General features: G+C 41.1%; 20 protein-coding genes across 20 annotated transcripts; 9 read left to right on the top strand and 11 right to left on the bottom strand.

Moving 5' to 3' along the window:
- Nucleotides 1-240: 240 nt before the first annotated feature.
- On the top strand, nt 241-1,272 carry PAS_chr1-3_0281 (Subunit of the core complex of translation initiation factor (eIF3); the record flags this gene model as incomplete). Its single annotated transcript, XM_002489583.1, has 1 exon — nt 241-1,272. The coding sequence occupies one exon, from the start codon at nt 241-243 to the stop codon at nt 1,270-1,272; it is 1,032 nt and encodes a 343-aa protein (XP_002489628.1).
- A 55-nt stretch (nt 1,273-1,327) lies between these two features.
- Nucleotides 1,328-1,568, bottom strand: PAS_chr1-3_0312 (uncharacterized protein; the record flags this gene model as incomplete). The annotated part of the gene is made up of 2 exons (XM_002489582.1): nt 1,328-1,377; nt 1,430-1,568. The coding sequence occupies 2 exons, from the start codon at nt 1,566-1,568 to the stop codon at nt 1,328-1,330; spliced, it is 189 nt and encodes a 62-aa protein (XP_002489627.1).
- Nucleotides 1,569-1,763: 195 nt separating this feature from the next.
- PAS_chr1-3_0280 (Hypothetical protein) lies at nt 1,764-2,342 on the bottom strand (the record flags this gene model as incomplete). The annotated part of the gene is made up of 1 exon (XM_002489581.1): nt 1,764-2,342. The coding sequence occupies one exon, from the start codon at nt 2,340-2,342 to the stop codon at nt 1,764-1,766; it is 579 nt and encodes a 192-aa protein (XP_002489626.1).
- A 358-nt stretch (nt 2,343-2,700) lies between these two features.
- Nucleotides 2,701-3,282, top strand: PAS_chr1-3_0279 (Hypothetical protein; the record flags this gene model as incomplete). The annotated part of the gene is made up of 1 exon (XM_002489580.1): nt 2,701-3,282. The coding sequence occupies one exon, from the start codon at nt 2,701-2,703 to the stop codon at nt 3,280-3,282; it is 582 nt and encodes a 193-aa protein (XP_002489625.1).
- On the bottom strand, nt 3,279-3,752 carry PAS_chr1-3_0278 (Hypothetical protein; the record flags this gene model as incomplete). Its single annotated transcript, XM_002489579.1, has 1 exon — nt 3,279-3,752. The coding sequence occupies one exon, from the start codon at nt 3,750-3,752 to the stop codon at nt 3,279-3,281; it is 474 nt and encodes a 157-aa protein (XP_002489624.1).
- A 572-nt stretch (nt 3,753-4,324) lies between these two features.
- PAS_chr1-3_0277 (Hypothetical protein) lies at nt 4,325-4,939 on the top strand (the record flags this gene model as incomplete). Its single annotated transcript, XM_002489578.1, has 1 exon — nt 4,325-4,939. One exon carries the CDS (start codon nt 4,325-4,327, stop codon nt 4,937-4,939), a length of 615 nt encoding a protein of 204 aa, XP_002489623.1.
- A 75-nt stretch (nt 4,940-5,014) lies between these two features.
- Nucleotides 5,015-7,588, bottom strand: PAS_chr1-3_0276 (Mucin family member; the record flags this gene model as incomplete). The annotated part of the gene is made up of 1 exon (XM_002489577.1): nt 5,015-7,588. One exon carries the CDS (start codon nt 7,586-7,588, stop codon nt 5,015-5,017), a length of 2,574 nt encoding a protein of 857 aa, XP_002489622.1.
- A 585-nt stretch (nt 7,589-8,173) lies between these two features.
- Nucleotides 8,174-9,925, bottom strand: PAS_chr1-3_0275 (Hypothetical protein; the record flags this gene model as incomplete). The annotated part of the gene is made up of 1 exon (XM_002489576.1): nt 8,174-9,925. One exon carries the CDS (start codon nt 9,923-9,925, stop codon nt 8,174-8,176), a length of 1,752 nt encoding a protein of 583 aa, XP_002489621.1.
- Nucleotides 9,926-10,038: 113 nt separating this feature from the next.
- PAS_chr1-3_0274 (Hypothetical protein) lies at nt 10,039-12,636 on the bottom strand (the record flags this gene model as incomplete). Its single annotated transcript, XM_002489575.1, has 1 exon — nt 10,039-12,636. The coding sequence occupies one exon, from the start codon at nt 12,634-12,636 to the stop codon at nt 10,039-10,041; it is 2,598 nt and encodes an 865-aa protein (XP_002489620.1).
- A 338-nt stretch (nt 12,637-12,974) lies between these two features.
- On the top strand, nt 12,975-14,138 carry PAS_chr1-3_0273 (Putative cysteine synthase, localized to the mitochondrial outer membrane; the record flags this gene model as incomplete). Its single annotated transcript, XM_002489574.1, has 1 exon — nt 12,975-14,138. One exon carries the CDS (start codon nt 12,975-12,977, stop codon nt 14,136-14,138), a length of 1,164 nt encoding a protein of 387 aa, XP_002489619.1.
- Nucleotides 14,139-14,172: 34 nt separating this feature from the next.
- On the bottom strand, nt 14,173-16,017 carry PAS_chr1-3_0272 (Putative ATP-dependent RNA helicase, nucleolar protein; the record flags this gene model as incomplete). Its single annotated transcript, XM_002489573.1, has 1 exon — nt 14,173-16,017. The coding sequence occupies one exon, from the start codon at nt 16,015-16,017 to the stop codon at nt 14,173-14,175; it is 1,845 nt and encodes a 614-aa protein (XP_002489618.1).
- Nucleotides 16,018-16,115: 98 nt separating this feature from the next.
- On the bottom strand, nt 16,116-16,895 carry PAS_chr1-3_0311 (uncharacterized protein; the record flags this gene model as incomplete). Its single annotated transcript, XM_002489572.1, has 1 exon — nt 16,116-16,895. One exon carries the CDS (start codon nt 16,893-16,895, stop codon nt 16,116-16,118), a length of 780 nt encoding a protein of 259 aa, XP_002489617.1.
- A 140-nt stretch (nt 16,896-17,035) lies between these two features.
- PAS_chr1-3_0271 (Non-essential tRNA:pseudouridine synthase) lies at nt 17,036-18,352 on the top strand (the record flags this gene model as incomplete). Its single annotated transcript, XM_002489571.1, has 1 exon — nt 17,036-18,352. The coding sequence occupies one exon, from the start codon at nt 17,036-17,038 to the stop codon at nt 18,350-18,352; it is 1,317 nt and encodes a 438-aa protein (XP_002489616.1).
- A 125-nt stretch (nt 18,353-18,477) lies between these two features.
- On the top strand, nt 18,478-19,849 carry PAS_chr1-3_0310 (uncharacterized protein; the record flags this gene model as incomplete). Its single annotated transcript, XM_002489570.1, has 2 exons — nt 18,478-18,498; nt 18,551-19,849. 2 exons carry the CDS (start codon nt 18,478-18,480, stop codon nt 19,847-19,849), a joined length of 1,320 nt encoding a protein of 439 aa, XP_002489615.1.
- A 1,044-nt stretch (nt 19,850-20,893) lies between these two features.
- Nucleotides 20,894-22,315, top strand: PAS_chr1-3_0269 (Proline oxidase, nuclear-encoded mitochondrial protein; the record flags this gene model as incomplete). The annotated part of the gene is made up of 1 exon (XM_002489569.1): nt 20,894-22,315. One exon carries the CDS (start codon nt 20,894-20,896, stop codon nt 22,313-22,315), a length of 1,422 nt encoding a protein of 473 aa, XP_002489614.1.
- A 54-nt stretch (nt 22,316-22,369) lies between these two features.
- PAS_chr1-3_0268 (Hypothetical protein) lies at nt 22,370-22,987 on the bottom strand (the record flags this gene model as incomplete). Its single annotated transcript, XM_002489568.1, has 1 exon — nt 22,370-22,987. One exon carries the CDS (start codon nt 22,985-22,987, stop codon nt 22,370-22,372), a length of 618 nt encoding a protein of 205 aa, XP_002489613.1.
- A 205-nt stretch (nt 22,988-23,192) lies between these two features.
- On the top strand, nt 23,193-23,666 carry PAS_chr1-3_0267 (Protein involved in the HOG (high osmolarity glycerol) pathway; the record flags this gene model as incomplete). Its single annotated transcript, XM_002489567.1, has 1 exon — nt 23,193-23,666. The coding sequence occupies one exon, from the start codon at nt 23,193-23,195 to the stop codon at nt 23,664-23,666; it is 474 nt and encodes a 157-aa protein (XP_002489612.1).
- Nucleotides 23,667-23,764: 98 nt separating this feature from the next.
- PAS_chr1-3_0266 (uncharacterized protein) lies at nt 23,765-24,949 on the bottom strand (the record flags this gene model as incomplete). The annotated part of the gene is made up of 1 exon (XM_002489566.1): nt 23,765-24,949. One exon carries the CDS (start codon nt 24,947-24,949, stop codon nt 23,765-23,767), a length of 1,185 nt encoding a protein of 394 aa, XP_002489611.1.
- Nucleotides 24,950-25,164: 215 nt separating this feature from the next.
- On the top strand, nt 25,165-25,872 carry PAS_chr1-3_0265 (Highly-acidic cytoplasmic RWD domain-containing protein of unknown function; the record flags this gene model as incomplete). The annotated part of the gene is made up of 1 exon (XM_002489565.1): nt 25,165-25,872. The coding sequence occupies one exon, from the start codon at nt 25,165-25,167 to the stop codon at nt 25,870-25,872; it is 708 nt and encodes a 235-aa protein (XP_002489610.1).
- Nucleotides 25,873-25,894: 22 nt separating this feature from the next.
- On the bottom strand, nt 25,895-26,983 carry PAS_chr1-3_0309 (uncharacterized protein; the record flags this gene model as incomplete). The annotated part of the gene is made up of 2 exons (XM_002489564.1): nt 25,895-26,847; nt 26,908-26,983. The coding sequence occupies 2 exons, from the start codon at nt 26,981-26,983 to the stop codon at nt 25,895-25,897; spliced, it is 1,029 nt and encodes a 342-aa protein (XP_002489609.1).
- Between the last annotated feature and the right edge of the window lie 169 nt (nt 26,984-27,152).

Raw genomic sequence — 27,152 nt, 5'->3', positions numbered from 1 at the left:
ACAGTAAAAAAAAATATCGACACCAGCAGGACTCGAACCTGCGCGGGCAGAGCCCAAAAGATTTCTTAAAGATTCAAGTCTTTCGCCTTAACCGCTCGGCCATAGTGCCTTCTCTAAGTCTCAAAATTCTCGTTGCCTATATCTTTATAAGATCCTCTTACGGAAAAATCTGCCAGTGCACGACCAAATAAACTCACCTCAAATTTTATCGAAAAGTTTTATCCATCATAATCTACAAGGATGAGACCAATTTTACTGAAGGGACATGAGCGTCCTCTGTCTCAGGTCAAATTCAACAGAGATGGAGACTTGCTATTTTCGGTCTCCAAGGATTCGGTAGCAAGTATTTGGTACTCTAGTAATGGTGAAAGATTGGGTACTTTGAATGGCCACTCAGGTGCTATTTCTGCAATCGATATAGATCCGACGACGACCTTTGCCATCACAGGAAGCGCCGACTTCTCTGCAAAATTGTGGAGAGTGGAAACCGGAGAATGCATATTCACTTGGAACACGGTCACTCCTGTCAGAGGAGTAGAGTTCAACAAAGATGCATCAAAGGTTTTGGTCTTAACTGCAGAGGTCATGGGACACCCTGGTACTATTTCCATTTACCCAGTGGATTTCACAAAAGAAGAACAGTCTACTGAACCATTATTAGTGATCAAGAGACAGCCAGAACTTGGTGTTTTCACTGTTGCCGGTTGGTCATATGGAGACAAATATATCATTGCTGGACACAACGATGGGTCTATTTCTAAGATTGATGCTGAAACCGGAGAGTTCTTAGAGACTGCCAAATACCATGAGGGTATTGTGACCGACTTACAATTTTCTCCTGACAGAACATATTTCATCACTTCTTCAAAAGACCAATCTGCTGTATTGGTCGATGTGTTGGAGTTCAAACTACTAAAACAATATCAAGCCAAGGCTCCTGTCAACTCAGCTGTAATCACCCCTGTAAAGGATTACATTATCCTCGGAGGTGGTCAAGATGCCAAAGATGTCACTACCACTAAATCTGCTGATGGTAAGTTTGAGAGTAAAATATTCCACAAGATTTTCAAAGATGAAATAGGGCGTATTAAAGGTCACTTCGGTCCTATTAACACGATCGCCATCCACCCCAAAGGTACTGGGTTTGCCTCTGGGGGAGAAGATGGTTATGTCAGATTACATCATTTCGACCAACCATACTTTGACTTCCAATACGACGTGGAGAAGACTGCTGCTGCTACCAACAAGGCTTCTTTACAGACTGCCTCTTAGAAGCGATTACATAATTCTAAACGTGATAAAACTTGATACATTTCTATTAATTGAGCTATTTCTTCTTGGCCTTTTCAGCTGCCTCAGCTGCCTTTCTTGCATCCGCTAACCTCGTTAATACACTAGAAAACATTTCAGATCATCCTCAATCACTTACCTTTTGCCTGTTTCTCTCGCAAAATAGCAGCGTCGTTCTCCTTATTCTTCACTGGGTCTCCGTCCCTCTTACTCTTCTGTTGCTGCTGCTTCTTGAGATTTTTCTGTCTCGCAAGCTCTCTTTGATTTCCTCTGGCCATTTGAAGTCCACTACTGTGCCACAACTGGGCTGCTGGTAAGCAGAAAAGATAATTTTGTATTGTATGAACAAGTTGATCAGCGTAGATGACTCCACTAGTTCCGCGATCTAGGGATGTTGGATGTCCAAGTTCATGCACCAAGAACGAAAAAAAACCCATAGTATTTACCTTTAGACGTTAACAGATATACATACTCTATTCAAAGGACCAAGTAACTTGGATCACTCCAAGTTCTGGGTCAGCCAACTTTTGGAAAGCTGAAGGCGAAAAATCAAGATCATTCTCGGAACAGGAGGCGCATGCGTCGACTACTTGGACTCTCACACTTTTTCCACCGTAGCTAGCATTGATGTATCTTCCGCAAGCTGTACTTACGTACTCATTGCTGACTCCAAGGGACTCATATAAGCTTTGAGCAATGGCGACAACATCATCCGCATTGGTATGGGAAGTTCCACACGCATCAGCACTGACGTTATAGAATGTTCCTCTTCCTGTAGTTTCAGAACCACTAGACGATTCAACTGGAGTTTGCTCTGATGAAGATGCTGAGGTTTCCACAGTGACAGTAGTTGATGGCTCAGTGGGCTCTAAGCTGCTTGAGTTAAACCGAGTAGAAGTAGAGTTGGTAATGAAAGTAGTGTTCAGGGTGTGGTAGAAGCTTGAATCAGTGCACTGTTTGGAGTCGTTACCAAATTTTCTAATAGGTCCTCCCACAGCAGACGAGACAAGAGTGGAAATGATAGCCAAAGAAATTGTCTTTAAGAATTGCATAATGAGTGTAAGGAGAGTTTCGATAGTTTCTTATCATTTCCAATTAACTTTCAACTTTCTTTTATAGTGGAATATAATGTTCATCCCCCATAGCGAAACACATCTAATCGGTACTAACAACCAGAGATCGGAACGTCTCAGTTGTTAGTAGTAATTCGTTATGTCACAACTAGTAACGCGCAGAATGATTACATACGGTAACGGCCGCCCGAAGCCACGTGAATTGTGAACGATAAAGCTTGATTTATGCGTAACCTGTAACGAACTAAGGACGGTAAGTTCTAGATTTTTGAGATTTTTCCAACACCGCCTTCCTGTAGTTTCTAGATTTCGGTAATCTCGTTTCTTATTCAATGTTATGTCTAGACTACGTCGACTCAACAGAAAGCTTGGTTACCCCGGAGATGATGGAAATGGTGATGATGTTGAATATTTCAGCTACGCCACGTTGAAAGAACAGGTCGAAATAATCAATGAATTCAAGAATTCGACTCAGGATAACCACTTTCTAGGTTCCAAATTCGTTAGAGTTTCCTTGATGGGCTTTCAAAGCTTGATCATATTGGTATGTACGTTTTTGATTACATTACCAGCCTATCGTCATAATGGCAACTCATTGTACAGTTTCATTGCTGTTACTTCATCATTCCTGTCATTTGTTTTGTTGCAATCATACGGAATCAAACTGTTGAATGGGGATCAAAGCCGAAGGCTACTGGATACGTTAGCTGCGAGTTATGATATTAGCAAGTTCAGTTTAGCAACTTTCAACCTAGTGTATTCTTTAGTGTTGGTAGCATTCAAATGGAAGCATTTGAACGGAACAGACATAATCTACATCTATCCTTTATTAATGAGCATCATTGTGGAGACTATAGTATATGACCAAAGAACTATCCAAGACCAAATTGATGAACTGGAGAATTTGAAGACTGATTAAGCGAAAAAGCTTGCAAAGTTGTAAAAGTGCCTATTCTCTTTAAAGAAATGAGTTGTGAAGTTTTCACTTTGGATCATATTGTTGTTCAACAGTTTGATCATGTTTAATGACATCAAAGAACGGGTACTAGTTGTCGATAAAGCATCGCAAAGAGTCTCCCAATATTTAATAGTTTCAAGAAATGAGTCTATTCCATAGAAAGAGAATACAATGGGGACTGTAGTCTCCAATTGAAACATGTTTGAAGTCATCAAGAAGTTGAGATGCTCTACCAGTTCTTCATACAGGATTGGCCTTGTTGAGATAAGCTCCAGTGAAAAGTTCAGCTCTTGCAATTCATCGATACAGTTCTTCAATATAGCGCTATGTTGAAGCTGAGTTCTGAACTTTTCAGTCAGCTTCTCGTTAAACGACCTGCAATAACATTGTACTACCAAAGTATGATCTGTTTCCGAATAATAAGGTACCATGTCCAAGTTGATTTGTTTCCAGAAAGAACCTTTTGAGAACGATTCGGACAGTTTACTACAGATTCGTTGATTCACTTTTCTAGTCACTCTGCTGTGGTTCAATATGAGATCAACTGTAATCTTTCATGTTAGAGGGTTACAAGGCTCTTTGTTGATTGGGGGTTGACTTACAAGGAAAGATGGGAACATCGGGAAAATTACGGTATCAGCTGGCGAATTTGACTTGGCAGAAACTAGTTTGCGAGTGAATCCCGCCGACAGGATGATATCTTCGTACTTGTAGTGTATTTTGTTGGCCATGGATGGGTTTTGTCATGTGTAGAAACAGTTGTATTGCTGAGAACGCGATACGGAACTAGGTTTTAATGTTCAACACAAAGACTGTAAACTCAGTACAAAATGTCAACTATTTACAATTTAGCTTTTAATGAAGGTCAATTGAATATAATGTAATATCAGCCCCCAACGTCTGTTACTGCTCTGAAAATTAAGCTTAAATTTGAGCCTAGCCTTCTGTTCGAAAGAGTGTGAAACTTCGAGAAATTTACTGTGCCTTTTGGTAACTCAAATCGATGTCTAATGGACCAGCCAAATATACCATAATAAATCGCCTGGTACAGCCTATTCTCCCAATAAAGAAGCAACTACTTGAAGAAAATCCAAACCATTCCCTACGTCTTTTGTCTCTTTATCGTCGACATTTAAGATTGAGACCGTTCATCTCCCCTAGAGCAGATATTAAACAGTTCTACACAGATTTGGTCAGATTGCGATTTAAAGAAGATATAGAACTGCGAAGAAAGCATTTTACAACTCCATATACCCCTCTGGACAAAGATTCCATTATAGAAAGGGTGATTCGAACCCTAGAGATCGTAAATAATGGTTGTGTGGACTCCCCCAATTCTATTGAACGTCAGATAATACGGAACATCCTGGATGTGGAGTACGCCAACAAAAACATCAAAATGGTTCCATTAATGTCGGTTGAATACTTCAAAGAAGAATTATGGAAAGGAAGAGAACTTGACGTTGTTTCTGAACCAAAGCTCTATGATTGGGTAAACAAGATAGATATCTCTAACAAATCAAAAAAAAAGAATGAACAACTAAACCTACTTACAGCCCTGAGAAATCATTATAGATCGGTGGCTTCATTCAACGAAGTACAAAAGACACTGTTGTAGTTTTAGTAGTATAGTTAGATAGATACTTTACAATACAGGATGACGGGGTATTTATTATTACATAAGGACGAGTGTTTACCAGCCCAAAGAGTTGTAAGTACTCACTGGTCCACTGATCTTGGGAAGGTTGCTATGAGTGCTATCCCCTCTAATAGTAGAGCTGGTCACTTCAGGGCTAGAATTGCTGCCAATATGGCTATTCGTGCTGCCAACAACTATTGCACCGGGAGAAGAGTAAGATACATTGGAGATTTGAGTTGTCTCTGGCGACTCGGATGAACCGACAGCTGCTTCATCACTAGCTAGCTTGGATTTGTTTTTTCTGTACCTGTAGAAGAGAGCGATGGAACCCAAGTAAAGGGTGAACCCCATTACGGACCCCACTGCAATTCCGGCTACCTTACCTGTGTTTGATGACCCCTGAGATTCCGTGGAGTCCAGCCCATCACCATCGGAATTGGAAGAATTGTCAGAGTTACCAGAACCATTTCCTGAAGTCTGCGAAGAGGTGGAGCCGAGGTTGAGCCCCGTGATTGGAACTCTGGGATCTATAAGGTTTGCCAGTGCTCTCTCCGACGGATCGGGGTTGCTGTAAAGGGAACTAGACGTATCATGGATTTCTGATTGCAGATCCCCAATGAGAGATGACTTGAAGTACACTTCTGCCACAGTGATGATATACGAGACATCAGGACTGGTATAAGGGACCAGTTGTAAAACTGTAATCTTGCTGGCATCCAGTTCACTTTCATAAGGATAGCATAGAACACCTGGTAGATATTCGAATATTTGTACTGGAGACATGGAGTTACCAACAACAAATGCATAATTCAAAGGTTCTTTGAAGCCAACAGTAATCAGCTCATATCCCTCTTCTGGCTCGCCTGTTGGGTTCAGGGAGATCGCTTTGGGCAAGGTCGACGTTGGTTCATCTCTAGAACCGCTAGCAGTCTGAGTTGAACGAGCAGTGCCTGAGGGCTGAGTACTTGTGGCAATTATCAAGCTTGTTGGAATCCAAGTCTGTGTGCGAGTGGTTGAAGTGGATCCCACGGCTGGATAAGGAACTTGACTAGGTGCAGTTCCCACAACTGAATCAGTGCCCACAATTGGAGTGGTGACGGTAGAAGAAGACGCTTGTTGAGTGGGAGTTGCTGGTGACGGCACTTCGAGGGTAGTTGAAGTTTCAATCGTTTCGCTTGTTTCTTGTGAAGATACTGAAGGTGTCAAATATGGCAGCGGACTAATAGTTGGAGTAGCTGTGTCTGACGATGTGAAGGTTTCTCTAGGTGAGGAAACCACGGATGTTGGAGGAACCTCAACTGAAGTATCTTCAGTTGACGGCAGTTCAGAAGGTGTTTCTGCTGAAGTGGTCACAGGAGATGGAGCTTCTGAAATAACAGTGCTTTCCACAGACTCAATTGAACTTGAAACTGTTGTTTCGACGATCGGTGGAACAATTGCTGGCTCAGAGCTTGTTACAGTTGTCGGTTCAGCTGGCGGTATTGACGACTCAATTGGTGGGATAGAGCTGACCACGCCTGGAGTCTCAACTGATGACTCAGTGGACAAGGTAGGGGGAACTTCAGATGGCGTGATGGTTGTTGGTTCAGAGATTGTTACGACTGGAGTCTCTGAGGATGTAACGACCAGAGGGGAACTCTGTGTTACAAAAGTTGACTCTGCTGGCGGTTCATCTGGTGAAGGGGTTGAATAACTGGTTTCGTCACTAGAAACGTCGGAAGTTTCATTTGGAGGGACAGTAACTGTTATAACTGGAGGCTCAGAGGATGAGGTGACAGGTGGCAAAACCAGTGTTGGAGCATCTGATGACTCTACTGGCGATTCATCTGGTGAAGGGGTCGAATAACTGGTTTCGTCACTAGACACGACGGAACCTCCAGTTGGAAGATCAGACGGGGATACGGGAAATGTTAGATCAGAGGACGTGATAATCGATGGGCGAATGAAACCAGTTGACTCCCCTGACGATTCTGCCGGTGAAGGTGTAGAACTACTGGTCGCATCGCCAGTTTCAGAGTCAGAATTGGAGGGAGGCTCAAAAGGCCAGGTAAATATAGGTACCGAGCTCGACGTTGTGCTAGTATCCTCAGTTTGAGTCGAGCTTGAGAGAGACGATTCATCTCCATACGAAGTTGTATAAGTGGGAGGCTCAAAGGTGAAAGTGAAAACAGGTGCCGGTGAAGTTGTTGTACTAGTTTCACTACCACCTGTTGGTGCCACTTGGGTCGGCGTCGATGCAGGTGATTCATCTTCAGAACTGCTCAGAGTGACGGCAACTTCTGTAGTGAGTAGTGAATCTGTTGCATCGGCAACCTGGGTCGTATCATCAGAATTTGTAGAAACTGTTTCCACATTAGCGTTAGTACTTTCTTGTGAGGTAGTCACGGCTGGATCATCAAACAAAAAACTTGATGTTAAAAATGAAGGGATACTGATACTGGGGACATCAATAGTAGAGACGTCAAAACTGATGGGAATGTCAAGCGTTCCTGATGTTATGTTTGTATACACTGCTCTTTTAGCAAGGTCGTCTTTTGCTTGTTGTTCTTCAAGAACATTCTTTGGAAGTGCCAAAGCTGGAGATAACAGTGTTACTGTAAGTATAAGAAAGGAGTTTAAATTAATCATGGTTAGTGCCCTTTAGTGTCCTTTTCAATAAGTGAGTGAAAGTGAGTGAATGAATATTGTTGATTGAAATTTAAAGGAACAAAAAGTAGGCTCTCCAAAAATTAGATGATGTTATCACTAATTGGGAGGTGTTATTTTCTTTTTCTTTGGAGATACAGGGCTCTTTGGGAAAGAAAGCAAGTGATGTGTGAAGGATTCTTTGACTGGAGAAGGAGAAGCAACAGTAAATGCTTTTAAGCTGTTAGATCTTAGTTGTTTAGGGAAGAAGGGAGTGTTGTAAAAACCTGGAACAACAGAGTGAAGTAATTGAATCACCTATGGGGCTCAAGGAGAATTCGTCATAAGTACACTACTATTTATTTATAGAGGCACAGTGCATGAAATTAGCGTGAAAAGGGATGCGAAAGGGATACAAAAGTTTACATTACGAGCTCTGACATGGTTGCAATAGCAACCGCGATCCAGACCTGCGGGGATTATATTGTCTGTAGATCTCTGTTGCTGAGGAGATCGTGATCTATATCAGATAATAGCGTTTTATGCCATAACGTGTTTGTACATTCGCCATAACTAACGGTATGTAACCTATGGTTTTGAAACCTGGACCTGAATAAACTGTTCGATTTCATCCGAGGCTTTTCTTGCGTCTTCGTCCAGGGTTTCTTCCAGCTCCTTTATGAACGCTAGATATTCCACATTGGAATGGTCCAATTGAAAAAAATTGTCCCTGAAAAAGTTGAAAATGAATCGAGTCAGGGACTCCTCTGTCATTCCCAGTAGATCATTGATAACTTGATTGATTTTTTCAATGATTGGTTGATGAAGAGAGTCCGGAATTTGTTGTGGTTGACTCTTCTTGCCTAGCGATTGTAGAAATTGATCTGATTCCTGAACTGCTTTAGCTTCAAAGTTTTCTTCTTCTCTATCTTGTGCATCCATCGCTTCTTCTTTAAGCTTTACTTTTTCTCTAAAATTAACATAATTGACGTGTTTCTTGTAATACTGTATGTTTTTGTCTATGCTGTTTGTACTCTCTTTGATGTGGAGAACGTATTCTTCCAAGAACTTTTCCCTTCTAGAAGGAACCAGTTTCGATTCATATGACGAATGTTTGATATTATTCTCAAAGTTGTGAATATTGTTGATCCTTGCAATATCATTCTTGTGAACAGAGGACTCGTAGAGTTCGAATTTTTTCTTATGGTTTAGCTGCACATTTTCCATGCGACGCCTTTCATATTCTTCATCTGTCATTTCATTGAACTGTTTTTCGTTTTCATCTTCGTATTCATCTTCATCTTCATCTTCGTCCTCGTTTCTGCTATTACCCAAATTCCCGGACACATTATTCAGTTGCAACATTCGGCGCAATCTCATACGAGCCTTTCTCTTATCATTTAGCATCTGTGTTTCTCGTTTACTTTTCTCTAACTTCAATACATTCAACCTAAATTCCACAATTTCCTTTTTCACTGTGTCTACTAGTTCATTCGGAACATCAACCAGTTCCTTAGGGTCGATTCGATACCTATTGTAGTACTTTGACAAATTATCTAGCTTCTCTACAACATCACCGTGACTTTTATAGGAATGAAGTTTCCTGGATGATAGTTTAGAAATAAGCTCGATGTACTCTTTTACTTTTTCGGCATCTTCATCTCGTTCAAAGGTTTCAACTTGTTCTAAGACCTTCTTACAGCCCTCTGAAATATGCATCTTCAAATTCATCTTTTCGAATATCTGGATTACCATTCGTAGCAGCTCAAAACTTCGAAACTGTATAAATACTACTTTGAACTCGACAACATCATTATCCACAAAACTCCAAAAGTACTTGCTGTTTCCATCATTTGGCAAAAAATCAACCAGATAATCGTCTATAACACTTTCCAAAAATCCAGCCACCAGGCCAGCAGATCTCGTGACCCCAGTAGGAAGATTATTCACTCCTATGGTGAGCAACTGCAACTCCTTTCGTCCTAAAAGCTTTTCTTGAAACAATGACAAAGAAATGAAATGATCTTCCAAAGACTTTTCCGTTTGCGTTTCTTCAATCATATCTTGATCTCCATCAACTGACACTTGATCATTATCCTCTTCCTGAGAACCATCACTATTCGCCGTTATATCAAGTATAGAACCTTTTTTTCCTTTGATGAAAGAGCTGAGTTCCTGAAACCCTTCAAACTTTAGCCCTTGGAGCTCTTTTACAGAGCTGAATAAAGGCAGACTTCCATTGCTCAAATCTAAATTTCCGCCATTTTCCTTGCCCTTTACAGAGCGCTTGGTGTGAACAACATCACCATTGAGATATGGATGATGATACGTCAAGGGCATTTAAGGCTATAAAGAATAGACCGTAGTCTCTCCATGTGCGCGCCCCCATGTCCTTGATAAAAACTACACTATTCAAAGCGATGAGAGCCGATTACCTAATCAACACTAACTATCTATTGGAAAAAGTTGAACCAGTCTGATCTGGCAAAGTTGCCAGAGTGAAAGTCGAATCCCTCCATGTTAGGTCCATAGACGGTCTCAGGATTAAGGATATTACCGTTGGCTAAGTTGAACACGGAGGGATCAAGTAGGGTTGCTGATAAGGGCTCAGATGGATGGGCATCTTCAACACTGCTTCCACTTCCTGTGTTCGTAGCTGACGAAACGTGTTGTGCGTCATTGTCAGTAGTTTCAGCATTGGCAGGAACATCAAACATCGGCATCCAGTTGTCATTGATGATCTTTTCAATGACGAACTCATTACCACTGCTCACACTGTCCTCAGTTTTAGGAGATTCATTGCTATGCGACTTGGTAATTTGGAACTTATGATTGTTCTTACTCTTATTCAATCTGTTCAAATTCTCACGGTCAAGTGGTGGATGTGAGTCACCATTATCGTAGGATGGGAATAATTTATTCGGTTTGAATAAATCTAGGTTGTGCTGTAAATTGTTAAAATCTTGAGAAGTTTGTGCTGGAAACGAATCTGGATTTGTATTACCATCCATCGGAATGAGATTGTCTTCATTAGTGAAACCAGGAAATGACTGTGTCATTATATTAATTAAATTGGGGTTTTGAGATAGACCGTTATTAAAAATGGCCGCTGGTGGGCGTTTCTCGTTCAATGGCATACTCAGATCATTTCCTGAGTTCTCCTTTGGTTTTGGATCTTCGGATAAAAGCGCATCCCCGTATTCAGCGGTCTGTACGTTTTGGCTTTTACTGTGTACTTTGTTCTTTTTTCCGACGTCAACAGACACACAAATTACGTTCTGGACAAACTCTAAACGTTTTGCTTCATCCTTCAGTAAAATGTCCAGTATTTTTGAACACAAAAGGGCAATTTTCCACACTTTGGACAGTTCGTTTAGACAACTGCAAAGAGTATCTATGGATTGTTTTGCAATAGCAGCAGCCTTTCGGTTTTTATTATACAAGTGATATATCATCATAACCGTAGCAATATAGAATGAGAACACTAAGGAGTTCGACACATACTGTAATTGTCCACTAGTTTGTAGGTATTTGCCAATCTGTGAAATCATGTGTGCAGCTTGAAAAGTCACACCCCAAGAAGGGTAATAATCGTCTTTGTTTGGAAGGGGATGTTTGACCCTCTTGAGGATGTTCCGTCTGTGAATCAAACACAATACGGCGTAGTAATTGCAGTTAATAATGGCCCTGGGAAGTGACTGTTGAGCTGGATCTGATGCATGATAGCATAATGTGGATGGTAAGTTATGAAGCCAGTTTCCCATGATCATATCACAGTGCTTGACAATGTTGATGTGATACACAGACTCTAAATTTTCAGCCTTCACAGTGTACTGTTGTTTCAGCACAATTCCCATGATTTCTGCCAATTTGAGGCTATGCATCACAAAATCGACATGCTCTGCTGCAAGTGTTAATGGTGATATGGCTTTATTGTCCTCGTCGATTTCAATAAAATCTCGAGTAGATAGAAGGGGAACATCACAATCATCCAAGTCGATAGTCAATGGTCTTCCAAAAGCTACCGAAATACCACGATCCCTAATGAAAAGACACCAAAATATACGTCGAATTAGCTTCAGATCCTCAGCTGACGTTTTTGATGAGGGCTGTAAACATCTGTGGAAACCATATGATTGAGCTAAAGTGATGGCCAATCTGCTCCAATAGAAAATATTCTTAACAACACTTTCAGCACTTTCCCAAAAATGTCCCAACAAAGAGATTGATTGGACCAAAGAAATCGGGTCTGTTTCCAAGTTACTGTCATATATAGCCTTCGCACGATAGTAGAAGATAAAGCTACAAGTGTCCACAGAGCCAGTCTCTGGGTCCATAAGCTGCGGATGTTTGCAGACACGAGAGCCTGCTAAAAGAACACATTGTAAAAGAAGGATACTCGGTGGGTTCCGCAAATTTGGAAGATAGTGCTTTTCAAAGTGTGTCCTGTTTATTATGGGAGACCATGGATGAACGTGCTGAAAGTAGCACGAAATAAGAATCTTGCATAGTTCTTCTGTTGGTATCAAAAAAGCACCCTTTATTTTTAGAGCTTCCATCTCCATCTCGTGAAACGCTTTCACTTCAGGAGAACGATAATACTCTGAACCGCTCAATTCTTTGGTGGAGACTGTAGCCATCACTTGATTCAAACATGAGGTGCTTCCAGAAAAATCCCAGGTCTGATTCTTATAGGAAGATCCTACGCTCTTGTCTGCACCAGTCCCAGGGGTCACTGTAGCAGCTATTGTTTCAGTGGCAGATACAGCTAGATTGATCCGCCCCTTACCGGGCAGTTCGGGCTTAATTTTAGTAGTAGACGATGAGGAAGCAGGGGAAGATGAATTCAGACTGAGGTCACCATTTTTCTCTTCATGTATCTTGCGAGCTCGTCTCTTACGAACCTCTGGGATCACACACTCATTGCCAAACGTTTTGCAATTAGTACATGGAAAAATATCCACTGCATCGCAACGAACTTTCCGAGCGTGACAGACTTCACATGCTCTCGCCGATCTTGATCTCTTGTACCTGATTTTACTTTTATCCATCACTGATGATTGAGTTCAAGAATCCGGTCCGATCAAATTGTCGATTGGTTTTCAGCTGTATTGCCGAATTAATCTCAGAGTTTTGGCCGGTTGAAAATAAGACTGTCAAAATATAACTAGCAGACTTTGGCTTAAGGTCTCATGTTCCAGTTGGTCGCGCCTTCGCTCTATTTTTTAGTTTAGGCGGAGAGATGGGGAAAGGAAAACAATCGCTAGAGGGGGAATCCTGTTGCTCCGCGCCATGCATGTGATTTAAAGTTTTTTCACATTAGCGCGATTGTTTAGTCTGTCACCTTATCTGAAGGCTCTACCTATCAAGCGATTGGGTTGAAGAATCAATGCCTCGTTTAGATCACAGCTTGACTATTGCTGTATTGGCGGCCTCAGTATGTTTAGCGGCTTTTGGGTTGCGTCGGAGGAAGGTCTCAGGTGTGGTTGCCGATGGTATTGATCAATGCATCGGCAATACCCCCCTGGTGAAGGTCCATTCTCTATCTAGGGCGACAGGTTGTGAAATATATGCCAAATTGGAGCTAGCCAATCCAGGTGGCTCTGCAAAGGATAGAGTTGCTTTGGCTATCATTAGGAAGAACGAAAAAAATGGCGTCATCAAACCTGGACGAGGAGACACAATTTTCGAAGGAACCTCTGGCTCTACTGGTATATCATTCGCCATGTTATGTGATAGCCTGGGTTATAAAGCCCATATTTGCTTACCAAGCGACACTTCAGAGGAAAAGTTGCAACTCTTGGAATCTTTTGGTGCTATCATTGAAAAGGTTAAGCCTGCATCCATTGTGGATCCGAACCAATATGTAAATGCGGCACGTCGTGGTGCTGAAGTGATGAGTCAAGACCCTTCTTCCACATCAGTTGGTGTATTTGCGGATCAGTTTGAAAACGATAGTAACTGGAGAATTCATTATACTACAACAGGTCCAGAGATCTGGAATCAATTACAGGGAAAATTAGACTATTTTGTCACAGGCTCTGGAACCGGTGGAACCATCGCCGGTTGTGCTAGATTTTTCAAAGAACAGAAGAGGAAAGTACAAGTTTTTTTAGCTGACCCACAAGGCTCAGGCCTTTACAATAGAATTAAACATGGCGTCATGTTTGACACCGTTGAAAAAGAGGGTACCAGAAGACGCCATCAAGTCGATACAGTGATAGAGGGGATTGGCCTCAATAGAGTGACTCACAATTTTCATATGGGGGAATCTTTCATAGACGATTCAGTAAGAGTCTTGGATGAAGAGGCAATGAAAATGGCTTCATATCTTTGCAGAAACGACGGATTATTTTTGGGATCAAGCAGTTGCATAAATGCCGTCGGTGTACTGAAACTTATCAAAGAGGGAGTGATACCAGAGAGCTCAACTGTTTGCTTTATAGCGTGCGACTCAGGCAACAGACATCTATCCAAGTTTTGGCTCGAAGCCAGGCTCTACAAGGACATTGAATTAGATGATATCATCACAAGCGCAGTACATAAGTTGTAATTACATCATCACAGGAACCAGTACAAAATTTACACTATAGATCATCAAAAGAACCCTGCACCGCAGTGGATGTTGTTTTCCGACGTTTCTGCTCCCTAATCGCATCCTTCCAATCAACTTCATTCTCTTCATCGTCAGAATTGTAGTTTGCAATTCGTTCTCGTTCTTTAGCCAATTGCCGCTGTTCAGTGATAGATCTCCGTTCCTGTTTTATTTCTTTCTGCTTAGTTTGAAGACTCCAAGAGGCATTCTTTGCCTTCTGCTCTCTTCTCTTAGCAGCCCTTAACTTACTTTCTTTGAGCTTCTTATGCGTTCTCAGCTCTTCTAAACGTTTCTCTTCTTTATCAGGATGAGAATACTTATAACTATCCATATCAACTTTGATTATCCACCCCTCTTCATCAACATTTTCCTCCTCATATTTCTCCTTCGTTATGAACTTTGTTTCAGGCATCTTGGGGACTCGAAATAGTCCATACATCCTGCAAAGTTTGATGTAATCAAGCCCTTGTAACCTGAATATTGAACTTGCTGTGTGTTTTGAATAGGACTTTACGAAGGCCACCATTGCTCGTACTGCTAGATCGTATCTAGCTCTATCATCGAGCAACCAACTGTGCATGGCTTGAGATATTTCATCTAGCTCTAGATCGCCATTGAATTTAAGCTCACTAATATGGACATTTCTTACCTTCATAAAATCGATATAGTCCAATTCTCTTCCCTCGTTAAGCATAACTATGGCTTTACCAACCTTGTTTGCCCTTCCAGTACGACCAGAACGATGAAGAAACATGTCAGGATCCGTTGGAGGATCTAACTGGATCACCAAATCTACTTCAGGAATGTCAAGGCCTCTAGCTGCAACGTCTGTAGTCAGTAATACAGATTTGGAGGCAAAACTGTCAGCGAACCCATTTAAGGCCTTCAATCTAGCTGCAGTTTCTAACTTACCATGAATGGAAAACAAATTCAAATCTTCGGACGAGATTGGTAAGTCTAAATTATTTATCAAAGCTTGCAGTAGTAAGTAAAAATATTGAACTCCAACACAAGTTGGTAGATAAACAATTGCCTTTTTGTAGTGATATTTGAATAGCAACTCCAATAGAGTTTTTATTTTTTTGTCTGTTGTTAGAGAAATGTAGGAAATACCCAATGAGTCTGGAACAGCATTCTTTGAACCATCACTGTTATTATTCTTCACAACAATTCTTACAGGATTGGCCAATCCTGTCTTGAAAATATCGGAGCCAGCACTGCTGATTGTAGCAGAAAATAACCCTGTTCTTCTTTGTCTTGGAAGCTTTTCGATAATAGTTAGGACGTCGTGTGAAAAACCCAAGTCCAGTAGCCTGTCGGCTTCATCCAAGACTAACACTTGCAAAGATTTTGGTTTAACATTGGACGAGCCTAGGAACTCCAACATCCTGCCCACAGTTCCAATTAATATCTGTGGCCTATTCTGTAAAAAGCTATAGACATCTTCTCTCACAGAACCAACGGCACCGACCAATAGTTGAGTTGTGATCTTATTGTCGTCCGGCTGAAATTTCAAGAGTTGGTCAAAATTTCGCTGAACTTGACTGGCCAGCTCTCTTGTTGGTAGTAAGATCATAGCCAGCACATCACCTCTAAGTAAAGGAAGGTCCTGAGCATAATATTGGGCAATTTTTTCCAAAACTGGAATGATATAAGCCATCGTTTTTCCTGACCCCGTAACTGCTTCTACTACAACATCTTTGTGTTTGCAAAAAAGAGGGATAGTCGAAGCTTGGACAGGTGTCATGCTATCATAACCCAAGGATGAAATGCCTTCCAGTATCCAAGGTTGGAGTTTGTAGGACAAGCTATCCCAATCTAGAGACGAAGTTGTCATTTCTTAGATGGTGAAAGAGGAACAGAAAAGAAAAAATTATAGCGATAACTGATGCGAAGCTACAACAAAAAGTCCTGTTGTGCGTGCAGTAGATGTTTTCATACCAGATCACAATACTGGCGCTTTTTATCGCCTAGAGTATTCCACACCTCCCAGTTCAAGTAGTTGCATAGAAGTAAGACTAGCGTACTGCTTGCGATATCGAGGTAGAATATCTCCATGGATGGTACAAATTTCACAGCAGGAAAATTGAGAAGTGCCAGATGTACCAGAAGGCAGGCGGAAGATGTGACAAAATAGGCCATATCCAGGCTAATGTTGAACAGACAGCCTGTGTTGAGTGACCTCAAGAATAATGAGTCTATCCAGATGTCCGAAAAAGAATCCTCGTGATCGAGTGCTTCACACAGAAGGTAGCTATCGTAGACACTAGGCGATTGCCACAGCTGAATGATCGATCCCAGCGAAATGTCAGCTGTGCTGTTACGATCCGAAATGTATTCCAAGTTCAAAAGAGCACTGGAGTCGATATTGTACTCCTCCATCAGCTGTTCAGTGAAGGTTATGTATTCCTCGAGGAAGATGCTACTAAAATAGTTGAAGTTGTGGTAAATCTTTTCCTGATACTTGATGGATGCCGAGAAGATGATACAGGTTATAGTGAGAGACATAAAGCATCTAAAAAGGGCCAGAAAGGCTGTCATTTGGTAGAATGACAAGTACATGATGCAATGGGTTAGAAGAGCAAGAAGGAAGCCCAACAGGGTCATCAAAGAGTGGTATTTCTTGGCTGGTTGAACCATTTTACGATGGTAGATTTGTTGCCATTTGGATCCAAACTTGGAAGTATCCCATTCTTTTAAGGTATACTCTTTCATGTAGGGATTGAATGAGGATGGCTTATAGAGATCAGGTTTCATATTGTTTAAGGAAGGCAGTAGTGGGGAAGAAAAGAAGGGTTTAGGAATCAGCTATTTATCTCCTGGTTACAAACGCGAATTGAATAAATTTTCAGTCAATGAGGCCTTTCCCGTCTCTGTTAAAGAATCACCATTTAAGGCTTCTCATGTCGGACACAGACTACAGAAAATGGTCCAAGCCGCAGTTGATCAGTAGAATACTACAACTGGAAGGAAAAAGCGGAGAATTAGCTTTGATGGAGTCTAAACCGAGAAAGAACGAAGTAGACTTCTCTACCGCTACTATACGACAGATAGCACTGAAGTTTTCCTACTTGGGATGGAACTACCAGGGATTGGCAGTTCAGAGAGAAGCTACTGATTTACCAACCATTGAGTTTAAGATTTTGGAGGCTTTGAGACAATGTAGAATGATACCATCTCTGAACCCTATAGATTGTGCGTTTAGCAGATGTGGTAGAACAGATAAGGGGGTTAGTGCCATGAACCAGGTAATCGGGCTGAACGTAAGGTCAAGATTGACCCCAGAGGAGCTAGAGTCTCCAGAGAATGATATCAAAGAACTGGATTATATCAATATTCTCAATCAACTTCTTCCCAGTGATATTCGTATTCATGGTGTATGTCTACGTCCTCCCAAAGGATTTGACGCAAGATTCAGTTGCAGGGGAAGGCATTACAAGTACGTTTTTCAAGATGAAGGTTTAGACCTTGAAAGCATGAAGAAAGCAGCACCGATGTTTGAAGGTGTGCACGATTTCCGGAATTTCTGCAAGGTTGATGGTGCTAAACAGATGACAAATTATACTAGAGCCGTGAGATCCTCTCAAATACTACCCCTAGAAGGTCACCCTGGATATTACGTGTTTGACTTGAAAGGAACGGCGTTTTTATGGCATCAAGTTAGATGTATGGTAGCAATTTTGTTAATGATTGGTCAAGGATTCGAGTCTCCAGACATAGTATCAAAGCTATTAGATATACAAAGTCATCCGCAAAAGCCTGTTTATGTTATGGCCCATGATATTCCTCTGGTTTTGTACGATTGTATATATGATGACGATGTCAACTTTCAACCAGCTACCAACGCCAACAAAATATTAAAATCGCACCAAGAATTTCGGGGTGTTTACTACGACTACCACCTCAAATACATCATTTCCAACTTCATGCGGAACATAGTAATGCCTGGTCCAATACAAATTACTGCTGGGAAGCAACTGCATAATACAGGAGATGGAAAGGGAAAGTTTGCTAACAAACATGTCAAACTACTTAATAGACCCACCGTCGAAGAACCTGAAGTCTTGAACGAAAAGTGGCGAAAGAAGAGGAAATTAATTGCTGAACAGGAGAGCAAAGAAGAGTTACAGGAAACCAACGGGATCTCAAATGGTGACGTACCGTCTATATAGGTTCCAAGGTATAGTGATGAGATGAGCGCTCGAATAGACTTAGAATAGAAACTTAATATTGCAGCTTTCATTCACTCTTTCCACAATTGTACCTTACAAATCTACACTTAGTCAACTAACACTCAATGGATCAACTACTGGCCAAGGTGGGTAATTTTTCTTCTGTTGCTTGAACATGTGCCTTTACTAACATTGTAGGCCGGAAATCAAGTTGTCACATTTGCCATCCGTTCTGGTATCACTATTGCTTCAGGTTATGCCATAAAAACTATCGGGAAATATGTTGACAAGATCCCAGCTAAGGATCGTAAGTCTGTTGAGTTTCTGAAGAGAAAACTGCAATTAAGAATTGAAATTGTCACTGGCGCCATCGATCTAATCAAATTGGTCGCAGCTAGAGGGAACTCGAACTTACAAAGCACACTTGAACTGACCTCAGATCTAACCAACGATATTTATGAGTTCGATGACTTTCTGGCAGAACTAACTGATAAACTTGAAAAGGGAAAAAGTTCGGAATCTTTGAAAGAAGTTCAAGACTACATGAAGTTTTTACTCACCAAAATTGAAGAAGCAATACCTCTGATTAATTTAGCCCTAACAACCTCAGGAGCTAATCTTACCGGCGGACTTCCTTCAACTGTGTCACCAGGCAGGCTATTGCAGGCTTCCAATTATGTGACACTTGCAGATTCGAAGTTTACGGATAGCGAACAACAAGTTGGTCCCTCTTTCGATCTGACTTTATTCCAAATATTCTCTGGATCTTCGAATGTCTCTTGGAAAGAGGAGATGGCTCGTTGTATTGTCAAAGTTGTGAGAGTTCCTTCCAAAAGTCAGGAGTATTCATACAAGTTGATAATTACTGAGAGTTTTGACGATGACCGATACCATGAATCTTCAGAACCCAATGTAAAGGAGCTTGATGTGGCTCACGTTATTAGACTTTTCTTTAGTGCGTCCTCTAAGCTGCTCAGATTGGAAGACCGCAATTGTCCAGTTCTTATTCTCAAAACTAAAAAGGGATCGGAGAAAGAGGAAGCAATAGAATGGACAGCATTCAGCGAGTATTCCAAAGCGCCCGGTTCTGATTCTGAAGATGAGGAAGAGGATTTTTCAGAAGAAGATAATGATAGGGTTACCAGAAAAGTAAACGCAGCTAGAAACCTATTGTATGCTAATAATACTCCAGCAGTTGGAAAGGAACCCCCCAAATTGTCCGAAAGCATTGAGAATGCAAACACATCCCTCAGTCTGTTGGAGTACATTCTTCGTTTGTGCGCCTTACAGGGTAATGATCAACAATCCATACTAAAGGTAACAGATGAGAGACTTGCAATCTACCTTGCAGATGAAAGTTCGGAATCTCAAGAAAAAAGATCCAAACGGGAGGGCAGTGGTAGTAAGGACTGGAGGAAATCAATTACTCCCCCACCAGCAGAAATTACCTCAAAATTAGATAATTTGACTTTAAATGAAACAGGGTTGGAAAAGTAAGAGCCCATGTCGCTTGGGGTTACTTTTTCGAGTTATGATCATCAACAGGTTATACGCATCTGCTATGGAACAGATAAGTTTTTAACGGGAAACGGTTGCCATGCTTCCAAAACAAGACAAATGAGCAGCTACCATCAAAGAGAGCACAGAGTTAAAGCATAAAAATCGATTGGCTTCAATAGGATGTCAACGGGGAACATCCATCTTATCAAGATTGAGTTCTGAAAAAGGACTCTATTAGCGAATAATTGATTTCAAATGTGGATTGCGATTTAACGTACCACTTGTGTTCATGGAGGTGTTTTCTCCATCAGTTACACAATTACAGAGCTGGGAAATGGGGCGCACCGCAAATTGAGTAGATATCCCCAAAAGCCGATGAATTTTGTATTTTTTACAAACCCACCAACAACACTCTAAAGGATGTATTATTTCTCAAGTTTAGTATAGCTCAATTTAGCGTTCCGTATGAAAAGGCGAGACGAGCTGAGTCTCTAGGAAGGAATATAAGCCACAATCTAGGGCTTACACTATAAAAATCTGAAGAATGCTAATCATCAGAAACGTGTGGTGATCTACTTTTACGCGATGCAGTTTTGTGATGTACTGTCCTGCTAAAACGTCAAGGAATTCGATGTACGTAAATCGGGCCGTATTGAGGGATGGGATGGATAAGCGAGTATTGACATTAGTATTTTGGCATGCGTTGGCGTTATTGATAGATAATTCCGATGGGTGGTCACCTAATCTGCCGCCGGTGCAAGTTGGGTAAGATTTTGCGAAATGATAGTGCAAGGTTGCTGGTGGGATAGTGAGAAGCGAGGGCAATCGTTAGCGATACCTTTGCTAAGTCTTGGAAAGATACCATAAGCGAGCGCTATTAATACTTGGTGCAAATGTAAGCGATTGCTCTCGCCCATTTAACCCATTTACTGATAAGGATCTATCAATATTCGCTTCGGTTTTCCTCATGGGCTTATCTCTAGGAGGGATAAAAAGGTCACAAGGATCCCATTTTTTTATTACTCAGTAATACAGTCATAAATGTTATACAGAAGAGCTTTACTTGGATCTCGAGTATTGGCAAGAACAATCAAGACCTCCACTAGTGCTGCCACTACTGGGGCTACCAACTTTGAGTTGCCCCAACGGTTGGAACAGCATGGCATGGCAATCGATATGCCACATAAGGATGCTTCGCAAGCCTCAAAATACGACCACTTAAAAGGTTTGAGTGCATCAGAACTTATCAATTACGGTGTAATTGGTATGGCCACCATTAACAAGCCAATTCTTGATTTGGTGATCAAGATTTTCCCATACGTACCCATGGTCTTTGTCAAGATGTTCGTGTACAACTTGTACTGTGGAGGACAAACAGTGGAGGATGTGCGCAAAACAGGCCAAAGATTGAAGAGCAGAGGAATTCAGAACATGATGGCTTCGTTGACCATCGAGGGATGTAATGGAAACGACAACATTGATATCCCATTCATTCTCAAAGAGACTAATAAATCCGTTGACAAGATGATTGTCCCACACACTTTAGAGATGATCAAACAAGCAGAAAACATAAACGACGTCGCTCCTGGATACGTCGCTCTTAAGCCAACTGGTATGGCCGAAGATGCGGCCAATGTGCTGAAGAACTATAACAAGCCAGAATACAGGGAGAGGTTTGAGAAACTGGTAGACAACTGCCGTAATGTGACTTCCAACATTTACAAAACTAACATAGACTTACTTAAGAAATACCCAGATCGAGTTGCTCCTTTTGTTGTGGCAGTCATTGATGCTGAGAAGCATCAGCTACAACAGGGTGTCTACGAATTGCAAAGAAGATTATTCAAGGAATTCAACCCTAAGGGAAAACCCGTTAGTGTTGCTGGAACAATTCAAATGTACCTAAAAGAGGGATTACCATTGATTGAGCTTGAAAAGAAACTCGCATCAGAGGGAAACTACAGAGTTGGACTGAAGTTAGTAAGAGGAGCTTACATTCATTCTGAACCTGATCGAAATGTTATACACGACACCAAGCAGAACACTGATTATGCATATGATTCTGGAGTTGCAAGATGCATCCAGGAAATTGTGAACAGCAACAGTCTCAACGGCTCTGACATCGGTCACTTAGTTGTCGCTTCACACAGTAGAGAGTCACAAATGCAAGCTACCACTTTGCTAGATGCTTTAACACATGAAGACATGAGCAAATATTTGCAGAGATCCAATGTTGTTTTGGGTCAATTATTAGGAATGGCAGACGATGTTACACACACTTTAATTACCAAGTATGGAGTCAAGAACCTTATTAAATACGTTCCTTGGGGTCCATCTAAGGAGACCAAAGATTACTTGCTTAGAAGATTGGAGGAGAACGGTGATGCTGTCAGAGCCGACAATGGATGGCCATTGGTAATGGGAGTCGTAAAGACATTGTTCCAAAGAATAATTCGCATTTAGAGAGAGTAGATTATATTATAAATTAATTAACATGAAATAATGATCACTGCTGTGTTACTTGATAAACTTGTCCATGAATTTCTGGTGATAGTCTGTCTTTAGGGTATCGTTAGTGTAAGACGATTTCTTATCTGTGGTGGTCTTCTTTGAGTTGGTATTCCTGAATGTTGAATTTCTCCATGATCGCTTTTGAGGAATGGTCCTCATTTCTGTTTCAATTTCTTCCATTTTTTTCTCCTTTCTTTCTTGTTTGATTTTCTCAAGTTCTCTTAACAAAGTTTCTTCATCTTCTGACTCGGACTCATACTCAGAAGAAGATTCTGAGTTGTTAACTTCGGTTTGTGAGGAACCGAGATTTGATTGATTCACTTGCTCTTGGGAGTAGAAATGCCCGTCATCGTTGTCCCCGCTGTTTTTGTGCTCTTTATAAGGTCCATCTTCGACCAATGTAAATTTAGAATAGGACAGCATTCCATCTTCGTTCTCATCGTCATTCTCATTGTCGTTCTTCTTTGCCTCAGCGTTCTTGCCTTCTAGATCCTCAGTTCTTGTAGCTCGACGGTACTTCATTTTTGTATGAGACGGCAAACTCCGTGCATGAGTGACCGCCGATCGCATCTGTTCAGCCTTTCCCTTGACGGGGTCAAAAGTTGGTCTGTGGGCTGAAGTCATGGTTGCGTAAAGGAAAAACACCCTTGATCAATTTGATTAAAAGTCTTATCAAATTTACTCGGCACGGTGAGCTTCGCGAGATATTTCCATTACTTGGAAGGTGAACGGCCCCTACCTGATTATTCTCTCATCACTATAGAATCCAAAAAGTAAAGAAACAATACATAGTATCCAGTCTTGGAAAGCTTCGTGAAAAGTAGAAGGCATGTTTGAATACACCTCTGTAATAGATTTTGGCTATGATGACGATGATCCAAACTATTTTGGTTGCTACGATAAAAAGTTATTTAAAGCACACGAGTTGGATACAGACGTAGAACGAGATTATTCGGAGGAACCTACAGACAATTATGAGCCACAGCCATCTGAAATAAAAGCTATAGCGTTGTATGCTTTCACTCCAGAAAACGATAACGAGCTGGCTCTACAGGAAGATCAGTTGGTAATAATCAGCTACGAATATGGTCAAGGATGGCTCGTAGCACAAGATCCACGCACAGGTGAAACTGGACTTGTTCCAGAAGAGTATGTGCACTTCGTTGACGATGAACAACAGATAGCTACAAATTACGGCGAAGAATCCCAAGATGATGTCGAGGAAAACATACTGGTCTCCCCAATAGAGACCAAGGCTGGGACGAAACAAGATGAATGGGTGGATGTTGCTTCTGATGACTGACAAGAAAGGGAAGGGAAACTCAACGAGAAAAAGAGCATAACAAGAAATTAACCCACAGCAACCTTGTACATTTATTAAACTTAATTTTTCACACAAATCTATATATCTTGCTCTATTTCGTTCTCCCAATTGGTCTCATCGATTCCTGTCGTGTCTTTTTCTTTTAGTAAGAACCCTCCAACTTGGTTTAGTAGCTGGTTGATTTTTTCCACCAATTCTTCGTCTGTTTCTTCGGCAATAGAGTCAACTTGCAATAGCTTGAATGCGCTACTCAGGGCAACTCGAGCATCTTGAACTGTCTGCTGTGTCCTTGGATCTTTCAGGTCGAGCTCCAGATCTTCATTCTCAATAAGCTGACCAATGTCTTCGATGTTGAGCTGCTGCTTTTTAGCCAACAACGAGTGAGCAAACCCCTCCAAATAGAAACTGTCCACGTTTTGCTCATTTATGTCTTGAATACTTGAGGCAATAGATATGGCGAGTTCCAATAGACCTAACTCTATGCTGTATCTGGTCAAAGTAATCAATGGCTGAATAAGTTCAATGTACTCTACAGTTGCTTCGTTCACAGCCTTGTCATCGGTGTCGGGATCGCTGGATATGCTTTCCAATTGGGACTTTTTCTGATTGAATAACTCCCAAGCTTTGTTAACTGCCTGACGTGCATCGTCAGGGCGTTGTTGACTAATACGGATATTTGCCAAAGTGGACCAGACTTCAGGGTTACGGTCTTCAGGACGAGATTGCGCAATTTCATCATCAAATCGAATTGCTTTGGTTATCAATTCTTCACACTTGGATTCTGCTTCTGGCTCCATGCACAGATCGGTCATCCATATTTCTATCAGTACAAACAAGGCTTGATCTAGTTTTGTAACCAAATACTTTGCAACTTTGTACTTATCACCATGGAGTTTCAATAGTTCTTCAATTTTTGAGTCTGTATTGGCGTCATTAGACAACGTTTCTAGTTGGTTCGTTAGCCTGTTAATACCAATGTTTAACAATTCTTCACCATCTTTACCTCCAATCATTTGCCCTAAATACAAAAACTTTTCAACATTTTCCTCAGCATTTGGATCTAACTGACAAGCTTTCTTTAGCAAATCGTACGCTTGGTCTAAATCAGAAATCTCTAGGTAAGTTTCACCCAAAACTGACAGGAACTTGGAATTCTGCTCATTTCCCTGGGCATGAGATTCAAGAAACTCCAAAGCCTCGTCAGGTCGTTGGGTTTCAATGAAATTTCGGGCCTTGACAATAATTTCATCTAGAGTGGCCATGGTAGGGAAGATCCAATGGAAGAGAGAGCTTTTATAAAAGTGTCTCTTCGCAGGAGGAATAAAAAAAAAATTTACTAAGTCACCTGTGCAGTTATCTTGTTCGTGTGCGTCTAGGCGGACAGTTAGAAGGAGAACATACCCTTGGTCGCGCCCAATTAGATTCCCTCCGACTATCTCTGTCTTTGTTTGCCTATATAGTCAAATCTTCATTTGCCATGGATTACAAAGAAGAGCAGACCCAAGAGATAGAAATCCTGGAATCTATATATCCAGATGAACTAGAACGGATTTCTGATACAGAATTCACGATTAGTCTCCTTTTAGAAACTGCAAGTGAAAGAAAGCATCGTTTAAGTTTGCATGTTACATACCCTGAAACGTATCCAGAAGTAACACCTGATCTGAAGGTTTCTGTCGATGATTCTTTTGACGCCGAAGAAGGTGGTGAGTCAGACGACGAGGAATCTTCTAGTGAGGAACAAGTTGTTCGTCTAGAAAACGAGATTTTTTTCACTTCTGACGACCTCAAGAAACTCGAGTTTAGACTAATTGATGAGGCTTACGACAATATCGGAATACCTTCCATTTTCAGTCTAACCTCCACGTTAAAGGATGCAGCAGAGACATTATTTCAAGAAAAGTTGAATAAAGCGACAAAAGAGCACGAAGAAGAGTTATTGAAAATAGAACGTGAAGAACAGAAGAAATTCAGAGGTACCCCAGTTACTGTAGAAAGTTTCAACGCCTGGAGGTTACGATTCAGAAAAGAGTTAGGTTTGGACGAGAAACAAAAGAAAAGATTGGAAAAATTGCACAACGGTAAACTGACTGGCAAGGAAATTTTTGAACGAGGTTTGGCAGGTGGTGACGATGTGGACGAAGTAACAGAGAGCGTCGCTCAGTTAACGACAGAGGATTCATGAAGAAGAATGTTATTTCTGTATACTATTTCTTTGTCGGTCTTTTAAGAAGGCTTTCAAACACATCCTTCTTGGGCTGCTGTTTATCCGCCTGGCTCTTCTCTTGAACCTGTGGCTGAATAACGGTAATATTCGATTGCAAGGAGGTCGTTGGATTTTGGTCACTGGGAAACAAATCTATCAAATCCTGAAAGTTATTTTCTACAGGTTTGGTATTAACAAATGTGGCTGTGGCTGGAGTTATAGGAGTTTCCTGTTGATTCATTATTGGCGTTACTGGAGGTTGTTGGTATTCTCCGAATTCATCACCATCGGTAGCTGAGTCGTTTGATTCATCGCCTAGTATCTCTGTATCATAATTATAAGATGAGTTTCCTCTCGATGAGCTATTGACAATTTTCTGATTGGCCTTATGTAGCAGTTGGCGATGCCTGGCGAGTAGTCTTTTATCTTTGATCAATTGAACTACCCTTCCAGCCTTTTCTCGTACAATCTCTGTGTGTTTATCGGGGTGTCCATCCTTAGAGGATACGCATTGATAAACATTGTGTAACTCTTTCAGGTAATCAACATGCTTAGCAACATGTGGCAAAATATCTAGTGGCGGTTGATAACAATTGATGACCAAGTACTCCAACAAACTCAAACATTTAGATACAATCCGATGTTCGTTTCCATTGGTGATGTAATTCTTCTTGAGTTTCCCTACAAATCCCTCCCTTGAAAAGCGATTCGAATATTCCACTATTCTAGTAATGACAAAAGATATTGCATCTGATGCGGGATTACCATACTCCACGCCATAATCCTCATCGTAGTAGCTACCGTACCTCTCATCTGAGGCAGTCAATTGCGCCGTGTTCAATATTTCCAATAGATGATTTCGGATCTCTTCACATTGCTTTGATGTAGGTCCCCATGGATCCGTGGTTGTCGCATTTCTAATCAGGTTCTCCAATTCGGTATAGTTTGATAAGGCTATTCAAAGATGTTAGTAATTTTCCTTGGATGAAGACGGACTAAAAAAGGAAAGCTTACAGTTCTGAATCTTTCTAGAAGCCTTTCTGATATCGTACAAAGATAAATTGGATAGCTTGCTACTAATAGTACTCATTGGATGTTCTTTGATAGATAACCGAATGTTCCGTGGAGAAGAAGAGAATAAATGGTGCAGCTAATGCAAAGCGCGAAAGTTAAAATAACCTTTCCAAGACATGACGCGTAGGCAACAAGAAATACAGGCAAGAACTATAACTTAATAAAGCCAAAAATAAATTGGAAGA

This window comes from Komagataella phaffii, chromosome 1, assembly GCF_000027005.1.
Source record: "Komagataella phaffii GS115 chromosome 1, complete sequence".
NCBI classification, from domain to species: Eukaryota; Fungi; Ascomycota; class Pichiomycetes; order Pichiales; family Pichiaceae; genus Komagataella; species Komagataella phaffii.
This window is presented reverse-complemented; position numbering and strand designations above follow the sequence as displayed.